Here is a 17,809-nt window from a genome sequence, read left to right as displayed (position 1 = left end):
TTTGTTCTGCTATTCTGCTCCCTCCACTTAGCTTTGCTGATGTCATTTTGCTGGAAACCAGGTGTACTATTTTCAGATCCAAGGTGTTTTAACAACAGAAACTCCACGGTGCAAAAATCCTGTGCTCTCTCCGCTGCAACTGCAGCTTTTTGTTTTCAGTCCCATTTTACCACCGAGAGGTTGGAAGGGAGGAATTGAGACATCAGAAGCAGAATTTCCCAACATGGTCTCCAACTCAGATCCAGACATTCCGTGCGGAATCCGAGGGAACCGACTGTATATTGGAATAGCTCGCAGAAGAGCATGTTGGTGCTGTGATCTGGGCTGAACACCCTGTAACAACCCAAAGATTTAGCGCTCAAAGTGTTAGAACGAAAGTGACCCCTCTATGACTCATACTCAATGTTTGTGTCTCCAGTGCAGTGCCCTGGCTTACCCAAGTGGAAGCACAAAGAATGACGGACCACATGAAAAAGGCACCAATATACCACTACTTGAGCAGCACTGTTGAGGGGTTGAGTAACAGAGACCCGGGTTCAATCCTGACCTATGGTGCTGTCCGTGTGGAGTTTGCGCGTCTCTCGTGCATTTCCTCCAGATGCTCCAGTTTCCTCCCACGTCCCAAAATCTTGCAGATGGTAGATTAATTGGCCACTGTAAATTGCCCCTCATGTGTAGGATCAGCCACCATGTTGCTGAATGGTGCAGGTCATGTGACTTCCAAATGCATGATGGGAAGCGGCTATAAACAAGAGCACCCTGCCACGAAGCCTCTTCCCAACATGTCGAATCTATGCAGTGCATTCCTGAGGACCAACCCTGAGTAAGTTCTGGTGAAGCATCTAAGATCTGGAATGTTAACTCTGTTCTCTTTCCACAGATGCTGCCTGACCTGCTAAACGCTTCCAGCATTTTCTGTTTTATTACTGAAAGGCTGTTGACTGAGGCTGAAGGAATCTAGATACAGGCAGAATGGTTTCAGGTTGACCATTCTGAATTGACCATAAGATATAGGAGCAGAATTAGGCCATTTGGTCCATCGAGTCTGCTTCGCTATTCAATCATTGCTGATTTTTTTTCAACCCATTCTCCCACCTTCTCCCCACAACCCTTAATCCCCTTACCAATTAAGAACTTATCGATCTCTGCCTTAAATACACCCAATGACTTGGCCTCCACAGCCCCCTGTGGCAACAAATCCACAGATTTCACTAGCCGAAGAAATTCATTCTCATCTCAGTTTTAATAGGGACGTTCCTTATTCTGAGGCTGTGCCCTCAGATCCTAGACTCTACTACTAATGGAAACATCTCTCCACGTCCACTCTCATCTAGGCCTTTCAGTATCCAGTAGGTTTTCAATGAGATCCTAGTCATCCTTCTGAACTCCATCGAATACAGGCCCAGAGACATCAAATGCTCCTCATATGTTAAATCTTTCATTCCCGGGATTATTCTTGTGAACCTCCTCTGGACCCTTTCCAGAACCAGCACATCTTTCCTTAGAGAGGAGGCCCACAGTTGCTCACAATATTCCAAATTGAAATGAGGAAAAAATCTTGTCAGAAACAATGTGAATTTTTTGGAATTGAAGATGCACAGCAGGAGAAATCAGTTCCCCTCCTTTACACTAGAGGGTGCCCATGAATGCTAGGTCCTCAGATTTTTGGGTGCTGCCTAGCCGCAATCCTTGATTTGAGGCACAACCTCTGCTGCAGATTTGCCCATGGTTCCGACGTGACTTGGGAGTCCAATCCTGGAACCACAAACCCGCCTGCAGAAGGTGCGACATCTCCTCACGGTTTCAGCTGCCTGTGGCAGGAGCTTCTCGCCCTTTTCCTTCCTCCTCTCCCCCTTTTCAGCTTCGAGAGTGGAGCATTTCTCCTCAACCGGCCCACTGCCTGATGGAAGATGTGGGCCCACTGAGGCCTTGTTTCTCCCAGTTCGTGATGTCCCCTCTTGCTTTCAGCACGGCCTTGAGATGTTTCCTCTAACCACCATGGGATCTCTGGCAAGGGTGAGCTCCGAATAGAGGGCTTGAAGTATTTTGGGCACTATTTCCATATTTCCTTAAGACATTTTCGCCCATCGAGGTCTATGCCAATGCATGGAGCACTCCCATTCCCACACTAATTTTCTCTCCAAGCTATTCTCCATATACAGTATTCCCAACAACTTTCCCCCAATTCTCTCTTCATCTACACACCAGGAGCAATTTACAGTAGCCAATTAACCTACCAACCTGCATGCCTTAAAGATGTGAAGGAAACTGGAGTACCTGGAGGAAACCCATGCGGTCATAGGAAAAACAATCCCTTGACCTGAGGAACAGTCTCTGCTGCAGACAGAACTGGAGGTCAGGATTTAACCAGGCCACAGGAGATCTGAGGGAGTAGCCTATTAGCTGGGTCACTGTGCTGCCCAATGGTGGAGCTAGTAGGGAATTAAGATAGACAGGGACTTGGCAAGAAAATAAGCTGAAGGATCAGCCACCATGTTGCTGAATGGTGGAGCTCATCTGACCTACTCCTGTTGCTGGTTATGTCCTCTACTGAGTACTTTCCTAATGTTTCAGGCAGCAAGGGCAAGGCATCCACAGCCTGGTTTCCATTAGTTTGGTCCCTGCTTCACCTATATCGCTCAGTGCCATAGAATGATAATAGTGCTGTTGGAGGATATTGAAGGTGGGCAATATATGCTGGGCTTGCCCACATCCCCCCACAAACTGAATGGGGGGAGCAGGCTTGAGGCACTGAATGACCAGCATTTTTTCTCATATGCTAGTTTTTGGGATCTGGCAGAGCCAGCATTTATTGCCCATCCCTAATTAAAGCAGGTGATGGTGAACCGCCTTCTTGAACCTCTGCTTTGGTTTTTCCAGAACAGTGTGTCCGTGTGTGTTTTTCCCCTTTAATAGAACATTGTTCCCGAAACGAACGCAAACAAGACAACTTACAGAAAACTCGTAGTGAGCGATGTGCTCGTAATCCAGGGGCACGGCCACTCGCATCCGGATATCGATCTTGCCCTGGCCGGAGGTGGGGAAATGGTGAAGTGGTCCGAGTTGTTTCCAATGAGCTGGACGTCAAACATGTTGTGGGAACCTGGGAAGAGATGAAGTTGAGGTTTGGTTATGATGATTTGGAACTGTGATCAACACCTTGAACACAAATCACAGGGTCTGTGCAACAGCTTGGGGGATGGGAAAGGTGGTGAGGGAAGGAAACAGAAATGATGTCAGAATTATGCAACATAATGGCTCAAGCTAACAGCGTATAATCAGAATTCTCAGAATCAAGTGGGAAACCATCAGGAAACGGTGCTCCAATTTCATGCATCGAGTGCCACTAATGGCTAAACTGCCTGACTGTGACTAGGCTGTGTCTGGGCTCCCAGCCTTGGGATGCACAGGCTAACGAGAGGTGGCTTGTCAATGAGAATTTCCACTCATCAACAGCAGGGAGCGAGCCAGCTGTCAGGGGTGTGATTTGTAAGTCACAGGTGCACACTCAAAAAGGCAGGTATTCTGGAAAACAGAAGGGAAAACTGAAATAGAGAGAGGTGGGGGGGGGGACACAGAGAGGGACAGAGAGAGGGGGAAGAGGGAGGAGGGGGGGAAGAGGGAGGAGGGGGGGAAGAGGGAGGGGAGGGGGGAAAGAGGGAGGGAGGGGGAAAGAGGGAGGTAGGGGGGGAAAGAGGGATGTGGAGGGGGGAAGAGGGAGGGAGGGGGGAAAGTGTGAGGGAGGGAGGGGGGAAAGTGTGAGGGAGGGAGGGGGGGAAAGTGTGAGGGAGGGAGGGGGAAGAGGGAGGAGGGGGGAAAGAGGAGGGAGGGGGAAAGAGGGAGGGAGGGGGGAGGAGGGAGGGGGAAGAGGGAGGGAGGGGGAAAGAGGGAGGGAGGGGGAAAGGGAGGGAGGGGGAAGAGGGAGGGAGGGGAAGACTCCTGACCCACACAATTATGGCTGATTTTTTAATTACCCTCTGAATTGTACATCAAGCCACTCGATGTGACCACCCAGACCACAGGAGTGAGAATTTACTCAAGAATTTTAATTCAGCAATCTTGCAGAGCTTTGAAAGCCTTCTATTTGCAATTAATTTGCTCCCATGCCAATAATTCACCACACAATAAAAACAGTTCATCCTTTTAATTCCATTTTACCCCTCCTCCTACCTGTCCCACAGCGACACCCAACCCTCTTCTGTACCTCCCTACACCAAGCACTATTAATGAAGGTCGGCAGATTAAACTGATGAGTGGTAGAGCTAGGTTCAAACAACATTCAACTCGAGCGCCGTGCATCTTATTTCTGACGAGCAACTGAAAGGAATCAATTAAGGGAACTGGCAGGAAAGTGGATGAGGTACAGAATTATCTGTGATTTTACTGAATAGTTGTGCAGGCTTAGGGGGCTGTACGGCCTGTTTCTGCTCCTGCTGCTGACCCATGGATATAGAAAACAAGGATCAAAGAAGCAGGAAGTTAATTCAGTGGCTCAGCTGGATGTTCAGGGTTCCTCTGATGTGAGAGATGTCATGAACTGCTGGCTGTTCTCCTCTCTGCCATGCTCTTAATAAACATATCACTGACTTCACCATTCACTTTTACTTCCTCCTCATTTTCCTCCAAAGTTTCTTCATTACCTAGGTTATGGAGTCACGAGTTTGTGTGCAGTTTAGTTTCAGACCTCCGCAGAGGGACTGTGGTCTCGAGGCACATGGGACAATTGCAGGGTGAGGATCTCCCAAAACCTTCCAACCTCACAGAAGCAATTGCTTAAGATCGAATAATCACTGGGACGGAGTCAAGGCAACCCTTTGTGCTCCTGCTACTACTTTAACAATGTACTAAGTGCAGTGAATACAACTCTTCATGTTACAATAAGATCTCACATCAATCTAACCTCCCAAAACACTACAAAGAAGCCCAACAGATCAAACCCAATATAATGAAAATCAAACGGGTCACAAGATATTTGGTGGCAGTGATTTCCTCTCACCTACAGGTGAGATCATCTATGCTTGTTGATTTTATTGTTTCAACACATTTGGGGTGGTACAATGGCACATCTAGTAGAGCTCCTGCCTCAAAGCTCCAGTGATCTCGGTTCAATCCTGACCTCGGGCGCTTGTCTGTGTGGAAGTTGCACATTCTCCCTGTGACCACATGGATTTCCTTCCAATGCTCTGCTTTCCAGCCACGTCTCAAAGATGTGCCCATTGGTGGGTTAACTCGCCGCTGTAAATTGCCCCTAATGTGTAGGTGAGCAGTAAAATCTGGGCTGAGTTAATGGGAATGTGGGGAGAATAATGTATCATGTAAATGCATACTTCATGGTGGAGTAGACTCGGTGGGCCGAGGAGTGCCCATTGCTGTGTTGTACGACGCTCTGCCTCACCCTGAAGAATGTGCACCCAAAAGGCAGTGGAAAGATGCAGGACTATGCCTGGAATCCACAATGGGATTGGATGCCTAACCAGTTCCCAAAGGTACCAATGTTAAATACTCAACTCCAGCCAACTAGCTGGCAAACAGGAACTCTCTGCAAATGAAAGTGTCCACCAACAGTAAACACAAACACAACCTTCCCCCACCACAACACTTCATCCCCAACAGTCCTATTTTAGACTTCATTCTTCTGAAAGTTCTCAGTTCTGCAGGATGTTGATACAGGACATCCATTCATCCATAAAACCAGAGAGGTGACGAAGGAGGGATGGGAATTCCAAGGACAGCGACAAATCCTTAGAAGGAGCAACTGATGACATAATAAAGTTACTGCTGCTGTAAAGGATCGTGAAGTGTGACAGCAGAAAGGAAGGACATGTGATCATCTTCCCGATTTATGGGAGAGAGAAATCCTTGTCCTCTAGATTAAAGAGCAAACAGCCAGCTTTCTGAAAGAAACAATTGTTTTTTTATGTATTTTCTCAGGACGGGCTGCCTTTGGAGTTTATTGGCCACATTTCAGGAACAGGCAATCATCGACTGCACTAGATTTTCCTTTTGCTCTTTCACTGATTTAATATCCTGTCAGACAACATCTATGGTTACAGGACACAGCTGCTAATCTGAAATCCTCTGCTATACACGGAGTTTAGTAGACCCACACATAACACACCCCACCCTCAAAGTTGTCCCTTATTGGAATACATTGGTAACCCCACAGTTCCTATGCCTTCTCCCACTCTTGCTGGACTCTCTCTCCCAACACTGCCTTATATCCAAGTGATGACCTACCCCAAACATAGGCTTTCCTCCACATACACCCATCTATATATGCTCATCCAGCCATGATAAGCCCACCCTCCCACAACACCTATCTCTGCCGATCCATCCCCCAACCTCCACTTCACCACCACTCTCCTACCAATGCCCATCCCTCACTCTCCACCTCTGAAGATATTACAGAAATCTTTTAAGTCCATGCATTCCCAAAGAGGAAGTTCCTCCTCTGTCAGCAGTTCCCCAGCTGACACAACTCCACCAGGAAAGGGTTTGGAGCATCACATATGCAGCAGTATGAGCTCATGAGTGGCATCAACGGCAGGGAGGCAGCAGGTCACCTGTTCCCCATCTGTTGGGTTCATGCCGGGAATTAAAAAGAAGATAAATTATGAAATGCTGAACAAAGAGGGATTGTAATTACTGCTTTTTTTTAAAAAATTGCTCTAAATGTTATGTTAGGGAATTTTGGGGAAAAAAATACAAAGTATTTCCTTTTGGGTTTGAATCCTCCACATTTTAATTAAATGAGCAGCAAAAGGCAGTGAAGTGGACAAGTGTTTCATGCCTTATTCTAGCAGTTAAAGTTACTGAAAGAATCATTACAATTTTGCTATTTCTCTTGTCCTGTTGTCACCCTCTGAATTATCACTCAAGTTCCACACAGACAGATACAGGAGTGATCAATCAGACTCAACAGGTTTCCAGCTTATCTCTGCTTGATGGCTAAAGCCATTGATTTTTCTCCCCCTTTTCAATCTATTTCTTGGTACTACGCCACGCAGCCTATGCCAAATTAAATCTTTCTTGCAGCGATCTGCTCATGTGTACCTGAAGAGCTGCCTTGAGACGTTGTAAACAAACTTCGAAAGGACAATTGGAAAGATGGACAACTGAACTCTACAGAGTCCAGGGAGAACCAGAGAACCACCAACTTCCTGCAAATTAACATTTCAGTGGTTTGGACTTGTTAAGACTGTGCCTGGTGCAATTCAATCAAATTCATTACCAGGATCCCAAGGCATGTTATAATACTGTTGATGTCTTTATTAAGTCTAAAACAAATACCCCACCTAGTAAATGTATGTTTAGTTGTGGTATGAAAATGTTATATAGCGGAATGTGGGTCAATTTATTTATCTTCAGCGTTACCTTAGTCTGCTTTAATGATTCAGTGAAAAACCTTGTGTTGTATTTCCCCATTCCAATGTTGCGATTTTCACAAGTCAAGGGAGCAGAAGCAGGCCATTTGGCCCATCGAGTCTGCTCCAAGGAAAAGGGAAAAAAAGAAATGAGAAATGGGGAATGGGGGGGAGGGGTGGGAACTACTCTAATCCCAATTTCCGGCCTTATCCCCATATCCCTTGATACCCTGACTATTTAGATATCTATCTATCTCCTCCTTGAATGCCCCCACTGATCTGGCCTCCATTGCTGTACGTGGCAAGGAGTTCCACAAATTCACCACCCTCTGGCTAAAGAAATTTCTCCTCATCTCTGTTTTGAAACTGTACCCTCTAATTCTAAGATTGTGCCCTCTGGTCCTGGACTCACCCACCAAGGGAAACAGCCTAGCCACATCTACTCTGTCCTTTCCTATCAACATTTTAAATGTCGCTATGAGGTCCCCTCTCATTCTTCTGTACTCCAGTGAGTACAGTCCAAGGGCCGACAAACGCTCATCATACGTAAGCCCTTTCATTCCTGGAATCATCCTCGTAAATCTCCTCTGAACCCTCTCCAACGTCAGCACATCCTTCCTAAGATGTGGGGCCCAAAACAGCACACAGTATTCCAAATGAGGCCTCACTAGTGCCCCGTAGAGCCTCATCAACACTTCCTTACTTTCATACACTATACCTCTCAAAATGAATGCCAACATAGCATTCGCTTTCTTTACCACCGATCCGACCTGGTGGTTAACCTTTAAGGTATCCTGTACGAGTACCACCAAGTCCCTTTGTACTTCCGTACTTTGAATTTTCTCTCCTTCTAGATAATAATCTGCCCGTTTATTTCTGCTTCCAAAGTGTACAACTGCACATTTCTCAACATTGAATCTCATCTGCCATTTCCTTGTCCATTCTCCTAAACTGTCTAGGTCTCTCTGCAACCTTCCTATCTCCTCAATACTCCCTACTCCTCCACCTATCTTGGTGTCATCCGCAAACTTAGCCACAAAACCATTTATTCCATCATCCAAATTGTTAATGTACAAGGTAAAAAGCAGCGGCCCCAACACCGACCCCTGCGGCACACCACTAGTAACCGGTAGCCAACCAGAACTGGATCCTTTTATTTCCGCTCTTTGCTTCCTGCCAACCAGCCAATGCTCCACCCATATTAACAATACTCAGTTATATTTAAATAATTTAAGCTCAAAATGAACTCAACTACTTGCACTGTCCCCACCCAAATGTCCTCAAGGAGTTGACCCTGGCTGTTATCAATCTCGGCAAATTGACTTCCTGGAAAACCATGATCACTGGGAATGAGGAATAAGGTCCCCTAGTACGATACGATTTCTGGCTTCTCAGCCAGAAACATGCAGGAGATAACAAATAGACAATGGAGAAATCAGTCGAGAGTCATACGGCACGACAGCCCATCGAGCACCCATCTGTACGAATCCTACACCAATCCCATTTTCCCTCTCCCATCCCCATTCTCTAGTCTAGCAGCAATTTATAGTGGCCAATTAACCCAACATCTTTGGCATATGGGAGGAAACCAGAGCACCCAGGGGAAACAACAAATAAACTTGTAACCAACATGATTGAGAAATATCATGAACCTGTTCATATCCATATTTTGAAATTACATTCTACATTATACATGTTCACATTTCAGAGGAAAACAGTACAAAGAGAAGGAAGGAAAAAAGGTAGATAGTAAATATCTTTGTCCCATGGTGGGGCTGTCCAAGACAAGAGCACATGTTTAATCTGAGAGGTAGGAAGCTTAGAGGGGATCTGAGAGGGAGATTTTCCATACAGAGAGTGGTTGGAATCTAGAAGGAGTTGCCTGAGGAAGTGGTGAAAGCAGACACCCTCACAAGAAACATCTACACAAGCATTTGAATCACCAAGGCATCAAAGGCCGTGGACATAATGTGGGTAAATGGAATTAGCATAGATGGGCGCAATGGTCGGCACAGATGTGATGGACTGAAGGGCCTAATTCTGTGCTGTGCGACTGACAGTGTTAGATCAAACAGGAGTGGCATGAGATTTGGGTGGAGGATAAACACCAGCATGGACCAATTGGGGCAAATGATGTGTTTTTCTGCTGTGAAAAGCTGTGATGCGCGGATAAGGAAGACTTGTTGCACTTGTACCAAAGCCTCAATGATTGAAATATTTCAAGGCAGATGAAATATTGGCACTTGGTAGCAGAAGTTAGAGGAGATGACTGAAGGAAGAGATTGTGATGCCTTTTGGATTTGGGAGGCGAGATAGTGCGGCAATACAACTGTGTGGTGGAATGGAGAAAGCCAATTAACCTGGCTTTTGTCCAGGTGATCGATGTACAATTGTTCATCTTCACAGACTCCCAGCAACCTAATCTCCTGGAGGAGGTGACAAGCTATTGAAAGAACCATTTTCAAACAGGGGATCAGATATAGAGGGATAAAACACACTGAAAGGCGGGAGATTGATGGAAGGATCGTGTACACAATCATTTCACAAGCTAGGAAAAGTTTTTTTTCCCAGTGGTAACTAGTGAATCATGTTTAAATCTTTGATCAATTATCCAAACGTTAATTCACATTAGTTTAGAAGTAAGGCCTCGGAAGGCACCTAGATTCTTGTCCGAGAGAATGACCTCTCCATGGCTTCACAGATGCTGACCTCCTGCGTGTTCCGGCATTTTCTGTTTTTATTTTAAAGCCTCTTTGCCTGTCAACCACTCTCTTCTCCTTATAACCTGCCTTTGATCTTTACCTGCCTAACTAGCTCTTTGTGTGTCAAATTTTATTTGATGACATTCCTCATAAGCACAATTAACATTCTACTGTTATAAGCACAGTGTAAATACAAACCCTCAGTATCTTCATAGAAATATACAGCAAAAACACGACCTTTGGCCACTGGTCCACATGGATGGTCAACCACTCATTTTACACCAATCCTATTTTATTCTCCCCATATCCAGGGAAATCCGAACCGCTGAGAGTTCCACCCCCCCACAGATAGTGCTCAACCCGCTGAGTCCCTCCAGCAGACTGTTGCTCCAGATTCCAGCATCTGCAGTCTCGTGTCGCCAGATTCTACCATTCACCTGCACATTAAGGGCAATTTAAAGTGGCCATTTAACCTTTGGGAGCGCCCAGAAGAAACCCACATGGTCACAGGGAGAACATGCAAACTCCACACAGACGGCACAGAGGTCAGGATTGAACCTTAGTCTCTGCAGCGCTACTAGCCGCACCACTGTGTGACCCATGGACATAATACGTTGACTCCTCCATTATGAATGAGGCAAACTGGCTTGGGTTTACAGTGCACGAAACAAGGGCATCAATGCCCCAAGCCCAGGTAGTTGAGAGTTTCACTAGCTGTACTTCTGTACTTACATCATCTTTATCTTGCACCTGGATGAAGAGTGGGAGAGCAAAGCCCACCTGGGCCAGTTCTGTGATGCTGACACTGTATTCAGACCGGTTGAATTCTGGTGGATTGTCATTGACGTCAATGACCAGGATATTAAACGTGGTAGAGACGGTCGCGTTTGATGGTGTCCGGTCATCGTTTAGTTCAGTTCCCTACATTGAAGATGAGAAAGGTAACGTTTCAGAGGGATGAGAGTTTATGTAACTTTTCAATAATGTTTCAGAGCATTGACCCTCGAATACGGGTGCGCATCAGCAAATGCGGCAGCCTTTTCGCACACAGGAAGATCTCACAAACAGCAATGACCGGTCACTCAGGCAATGGTGGCATTGGCTGTGGAAGGAACGGTTGCCAGGAGATCAGAAGTATTCCCAGTTCTTTTTTGGAGGAGAGTCTGGGAATGGCCGATACACACCAGAAGAGATGGGAGTCTGAGCGCATCTTCCTCAGAGGGCTGCAGGCTCCATCAGTTCAACACTTCACTACAATGGATTATGATGGATCATTTTTTGATGAGGTCTATTTATTGATAGAATCCAGCCATAATATAGTACACAACTGTGGCAGCCAGCTTGTGATTATGCACCTCTTTCAAGCCTAAATAAGTAACATTTGTTGAAGTGTAATAAATATTTCTTTTAATACTTATCCAGCTGTTAGGCTCCCAAGATCAATGGCAACTCGAGTCCAAGTCATAAATCCATATTTAACAAATATGTATTCTGTAGGCCCACCAATTCTCTTATTGATTTTAATTAAAAAAAGAATTCCTGGGAGTTAAACATAAATCCAAAGGGATAAGTCAGCACTTTTTAATGATGTGCATATGCTTCAATGCACATTTTATTTGAACTTTCAGGTTTAATTTAGTGAGTGAATGGAGACCTAAAAATAGAAGAGGGGTTGACTGAAAAGGCAAACTGATAACTATTGAGTCTGTGGTGATTGAAGGAATCAAATTCTGTTTCTATTGCATGACATTTATTTTAAATCATTGTTTGCTCCTGCCCACCCAAGTACCATAAAATTGTTCTTCCTGAGACATCTTAACTACATTCCTCTCAATCCCTGTACCAAACTACTTCACATGCCCTATGATTCCAATCTCCACCTTGATTCACCTTCCTCCCAGTCCTCCAAGTTCATTGCCCTCCCTACACATCAGCTCCCCCATTCAAACTTCACACGCCTTTCATTCATCATTTCACTTGGTCTCACTATTCCCATCATCTCAACCAGAGGCAACGCCATCGCAATCATTTCCGTCTACTGCACTCTACCCAGGTTTCCCTTCTCCAAACCAAACCTTCATCATTCTACGCTTGTCTCTTGACAAAAATATCAGTCAATTCACTGAGAAATGTGCTTTCAAAATTCTGGCCACATAGGTTCCAAACCCACATTGCCACCAATTTCCACACCACCAACATCCTTCAGTGAGTCTCTGCCACATAACTTGACTTCCTGGCTCCTGCTTTCACTGCCATTAATGTCTCTCATGAACAAACACCCTTCTCCTTCAAAAAATAATCTTGACACTTCCACCTCAATGCCCACTCCAACCACCCATTTCTCTCAAATCCCTGAACGTGCTTTATTCTCGCAAATTTCGCAGAATTCCTTGTTCGAATCCCTCTAGATTTCTGTACTGCTACAGAACCAAACCAGCTCTGGTCGATGGCATCCTACATGACTGTAATGAGGGCAATCTCTCCCTCCCCATCCTATTGGCATGCTTGGAAATGCTGAACTGGCCCATCATTCTCCAACACCTCTTCATCGTGGGTACGACAAGTCTTGCTTGATTCTTGTCGTGAGCAACCACTTGTACTCAGACAATCACTACCAATGGTTTTTCCACAGGACTTCCTGGAACCCACTTCCTTGTAGCCGCACATTTCCATCTACACTGATCATCAGATGCCTTTAATGATTGCAGACGTCAGTTTTTGGGCATTTTTTTTTATTTACAGCAATATTTGGCATTACTGCCCCAAAATTCATCCTCAGTGGTATGCACTAAATGTACTTTTTAGTAAAGAGATCACATTGCGCTCTGCCTCAGAAATTAATCCCACTGCCACGTGGTGCAGTACTACCACCAATGGGGGATTAATTTTGAGGAAAATGTTTTTTCTAAATTGCTGGTGTTAGGAAGTTGTAAGATTAAATAAATCAACTGCCATAGAAGAGGCCTTTTGGCCCTTCATGCATCTGTTGTCTCTTCGACAAAATTATCCAATTACTTTTGATGAAAGCTCATCGACTAAACATGAACTCTGTTTCTCTCCCCATGGATGCCGTTTGACCTCCTGAATATTTCTGACATTTTGTTTTATATTGCCCAGTCTCTGCCAGTCATAGCCTTGCCAGGTATTGATTCATCTCCCTCACGAGGTAGGAACAAACAAGACACTGGAGGAACTCAGTTGGTCAGGCAGCATGGCAGCATCTGTGGAGGGAAATGGACCGTTGACATTACAGGTTAAAGCCCTTCATCTGGACTGGATGACCTGCTGAGTTCCTCCAGCATCTTGTCCGTCACTTCAGATTCCAGCACCTGCAGTCTCTCGTGTCTCCTCAATAGGTAGTGTTGAATCTGTTTCCACCATCTTTTCAGGCAGCACATTTCCAACGACAACAATTCACTGCACTGAAGGAATTCCCCTCAGTTCCTTTTGCCTTGTAGCTGAACTCTGTGCTCCCTGGTTTTCTAATGCTGGTTAAAATGGTTTCTCTTTACTCACTCTCTTGAAACATCTCTCCTTAAACTAAGAAGGACCACTTCTGCTTCTTTATTCCCTCCAACTAAAATGCATTCCTTCAACCCGCATGTTATTCTAAGATGGAATTGTTACGACAGTGAATGGTTTTGAGTTACTTCAGCATCATGAGAATGATGAGTTAAAAAGATTTAAGGTAGTGCCTCCTGAAGGTGAAGTCAGAATACATAACATATTTTACTCTGTAAAGCTTTATAAATCCAGGAGCACTGCCTCAAATGACTGACCCTGTGGTATTGATTTACAGTCAGACTAACTCACCACATCACACTAATGTGACAGGACAGTTTCAGAGTGAGCTGGTTCAAGCACAGTCCCTACAACAATGCTTTTGAGTAACTAACTCTTCAATAATTTCATTAATAGTTTTCACAGACATTTTTAATAATTAAGGTCATACTTTCAAAATTATCAAAGCTCAATTTTCTTGCTAGGATGACAAGTTCCTGATTGCCATATTACAGAGTGAGTTACAACCCTCACGGACATTTCCCAAAAGACCAATTCTGCCCATTCGAGTTGGATTACCTGATCAGCGTTGGGATGGGAATCTTCCCAATGGCCCAGGGCTCTCTTGTGGCCTGGTAATGAGTAAGTGACAAGTAGAAGTGAAGGAAATAAACAGGCATCAGGCTTCTAACTGAATCATGGAAAGAAGAGTGGGTGGTCAATGTTTCGGGTCAGGACCCTTCTTCAGGACCGACCCGAAACGTTGACCACCTGCTTCTCTCCAGATGCTGCCTGGCCTGCTGAGTTCCTCCAGCATCAACATGTTTTTCATCTAGATTCCAGCATCTGCAGTCCTTTAGTTCTCAAAGAGAGGGAATGGACAAGGAAAAGGAGATGCAGGGGCATGAGGGAGGACGTGACAGAAGTGTGTGTGTGTGTGTGTGTGTGTGTGTGTGTGTGTGTGTGTGTGTGTGTGTGTGTGCGCGCGCGCGCACGCGCGAGCGAGTGTGATGTGCGCGCCTGCCGCTCGCACACAGGAGAAAGAGGACCTTAAGGCAAGAAACGACAGATTGAGGGAAGAAAGGAGAAATGGGGGAGGGTGATGAAAAGTTGGGGAGGGAGGAGCAAGAGAAAGGAGAACAGGGGAGGGAAAGACAGTGAAGGACATAGTGGGAGGTGGGGGGGAGGCAGAGGCAAGAGAACAGTGGAAGGGATAGGCATAAGAACAGGGAAGAAGAGGGACTGGAATGAGGGCATCAGGAAATAACATAAGAGGGTGGTCAAAGAGAAGTAAGATATGGCTCTTCAGAACACATACTGTGAAAATCTAACTGAAACAACTGGTTGATTATCTCACATCATGGCTGAGGTTAATCTGCATGCTTTAGGCATAATCTTTCAGCATTATGGCAGCCAGACTTAAACCACTGCCCAGAATTAATCTGCTTCCAAAACCTTTGGGTGCTCCATAAAACTGAGCACGGATCTTGAAGGACCAAAGTGTATTTTGAATCTCACCGTTTGATCTAATGACCACGGATTTAACTATGTGACTAGGTAAAAATTGTATACGTGGCCAGGAACATATTAATAACTGAAAAGTCTGAACAATCCAGCATTTCGAAGTCTCATTCTTGATCAAGGCCTTTATTTCATCCAATCAATTTTTTTCCTACTAAGTACAACTGCAATTTTTCTATCCAAGCAATTTAATACTTTCTCTTGGTGAGAGCTGTGCACAGAAAGAAATTGCTCTATCCAGCAGGGATTCCACTTTGCTACTTCCCAACAATAATAGAAGACAGATTTCACATCTCTGAACACCCCCTAAAGGATTTTATAACCAATGGAGTAGTTTTTTTTGAAAAGAACTGTTGTGACTGTTGTAATGCAGAAAACTCGGCAGACAATTGAGCTCCCACAAACACCAACAAGCTAAAAGGAACAAGTTCCATTCATCAAACATTTGTTGCCTTCACTTTCCTCTCCCTCTAAGCTGCCTCCACTGGTTGAAGACTAGGATGACAACCTTGCTTGGGTCTTTCTGCTTGGACCTGGCATCTGATGTACCACTACTAAGATACCTGGGGAAGTTGCTCCCCTCAATTTCCCTTAAAGCCCCTTTTCTAGCTGGAAGCTTGCAAACTCAACATTCAGAAGATTGTGGGTTAAGTGAGATTGCACTGAAGTGCATTACTGCATTGTTATGCAGAACTGCCAGAGCATCCTTTCAGGGAACTATCATCTCACTGTGTAATTACCCAAGTTGTTTTCAGCTCAATGCCCTTGTACTAATGTTGATTGAAAACAGAGACACAGCTCACGGCAGAACTTGAGGCTGTCAATATCCGCCACCGAGCTGGTTGTACTGTGATTGAACTGACACTTGGGTGCGTAGACTCTCAGGCTTAGCGAAGTCTTCTCAAAGTAATATCTGGGACTGTGGATCTCCACGTTAGAGGGCTGGACATTCAACTCCTTCAGCCCGGCCCACTATTCAGCCCTTCTAACCTTCAAGCTGATGCCTCCAGCTGATGCCCACTCCAACTCCATTTAACTGCCTTTCCTCCACATACCATGATCCACCCCTTCAGAATCTATCAATCTCAGTCTTGCAAGCTCCAGTCGTTCCCAGCATCCGAGTCATTTGGGACAAAAGCATTAGGTTTCCACGACACTTTGGGTGAATAAGAGCTTGCCAATTTCACTCCCAAACACAAGAAAATAGGAGCAGGAGGAGGCCACTCAAGCCTGTTCCACCATTCAATATGTTTGTGGTTTATCTGCCCCAGGCCTCAACTCTTCTGTGCCAGTTCCCCACAGCCATCAATTCTCCAATCTTTCAAAAATTTATCTCCCCCCTCTTTAACGACCACCACAATCCTCCGGGGTAGAGGATTTCAGGGATTCACCACTCTCTTCATGAAGAAATTCCTCTGCACCTCAGCTTTAAATGACCATCTCCTTATCATGTAACTTGATCCCCTTGTTCAAGACTGTCCCGTAAATGGAAACATCTTAACACCTATCTTGTCATGCCATATGATCATAGATATAGGAGCAGAATAGGCCATTTGGCCCATAAAGTCTGTTCCCCTTTTCAATCATGGCTGATTTTTTTTCTCAACCCCTTTCTCCCACCTTCCCCCTGTAACCCTTACCCCCTCACCAATCAAGAACCTACCAATCTCTGCCTTAAATACACCCAATGACTTAGGCTCCTCAGCCCTCTGTGGCAAAAAATTTCACGGATTCACCACCCTCTTGCTGACGAAATTCCTCCTCATCTCAGTTCTAAAGGGACATCCCTTTATTCTGAGGCAGTGCCCTCAGATCTTAGATTCTCCTACTGATGAAAACATCTTCTCCATGTCCACTCTATCCAGGCTTTTCTGTACTCTGCCTTTTCACGATCTTATATGTTTCAATTAAATCATTCCTCGTTCTTCTGGACTCCAAAGAATACAGGTCTAACTCCTTTAGGCACTCTCGATAGGAGAACCTTCTCAACCCACGAATCAGCCCAAGTGAATCTTGACTGGACTGCTTCCAATGCTAGTTTTTCCTTACTTAAATAAGGGGACCAAAACTGTGCACAATACTCACCAACACCCTGTACAATTGTAACTATTACATTAGGGCCCAGTTCTGGATTCCTCACTATAGTAAACAGTGTACCTATCCTATCAACTCCTTTTAGGTAAACAATTGTGTATCAAACATTTCAAATTTACAAAACAACTATAACAACCTTCATTTACATTGTGTTTGTAATGCACTAAGGACATTTCAGTGCCACTGATAATACTACAGTCAAAACAGAGAATCCAAACTAATGCAAGGGGTATTAGGACAATTGACCAAAAGTCTGGATAAAGAAGGTGGTGTTAAGGAACACCAGAGCAAAAGTTGACAGGGAATTTGGAGAAGGAACCTCAGAGCTTACAGCCTTGAGTGAAAAGCACAGCTGCCATTGGTGGTGCATCTAAATTCAGGAACGATTAAGAGAAGTTGAAGGAGCTCTGACAAAATGGAGGAAAACTGAGTGGAGGACACGACAGAATAAAGGCCATGGCCATATTTTTCCAGTCACAGTCACACTGCAAGTCTAATAAAGCAGACCCATCTCCAACTAATGTCACAAATGGTTGACAGGAAAGTTCCATTAATAGCACAATCTGTATACAGTTTGATAAGCTTTACATTGGAATTTTGCTACACCATTAGAATCAGAGAGTGACA

General features: G+C 44.9%; 1 protein-coding gene across 1 annotated transcript in view; it reads right to left on the bottom strand.

Moving 5' to 3' along the window:
• Positions 1-17,809, bottom strand: part of cdh23 (cadherin-related 23) — a 710,459-nt gene that overhangs the window by 433,511 nt on the left and 259,139 nt on the right. The window contains 4 exon segments of the mRNA XM_052041602.1: positions 2,956-3,044; positions 3,047-3,103; positions 10,023-10,029; positions 10,799-10,987. Of these exon segments, the coding sequence (XP_051897562.1) occupies positions 2,956-3,044; positions 3,047-3,103; positions 10,023-10,029; positions 10,799-10,987 (342 nt within the window).

This window comes from Pristis pectinata, chromosome 30 (genome assembly GCF_009764475.1).
Source record: "Pristis pectinata isolate sPriPec2 chromosome 30, sPriPec2.1.pri, whole genome shotgun sequence".
Classification (NCBI taxonomy): Eukaryota; Metazoa; Chordata; class Chondrichthyes; order Rhinopristiformes; family Pristidae; genus Pristis; species Pristis pectinata.
The sequence above is the reverse complement of the archived record's forward strand: the minus strand, read 5'-3'. Positions and strand labels throughout refer to the sequence as shown.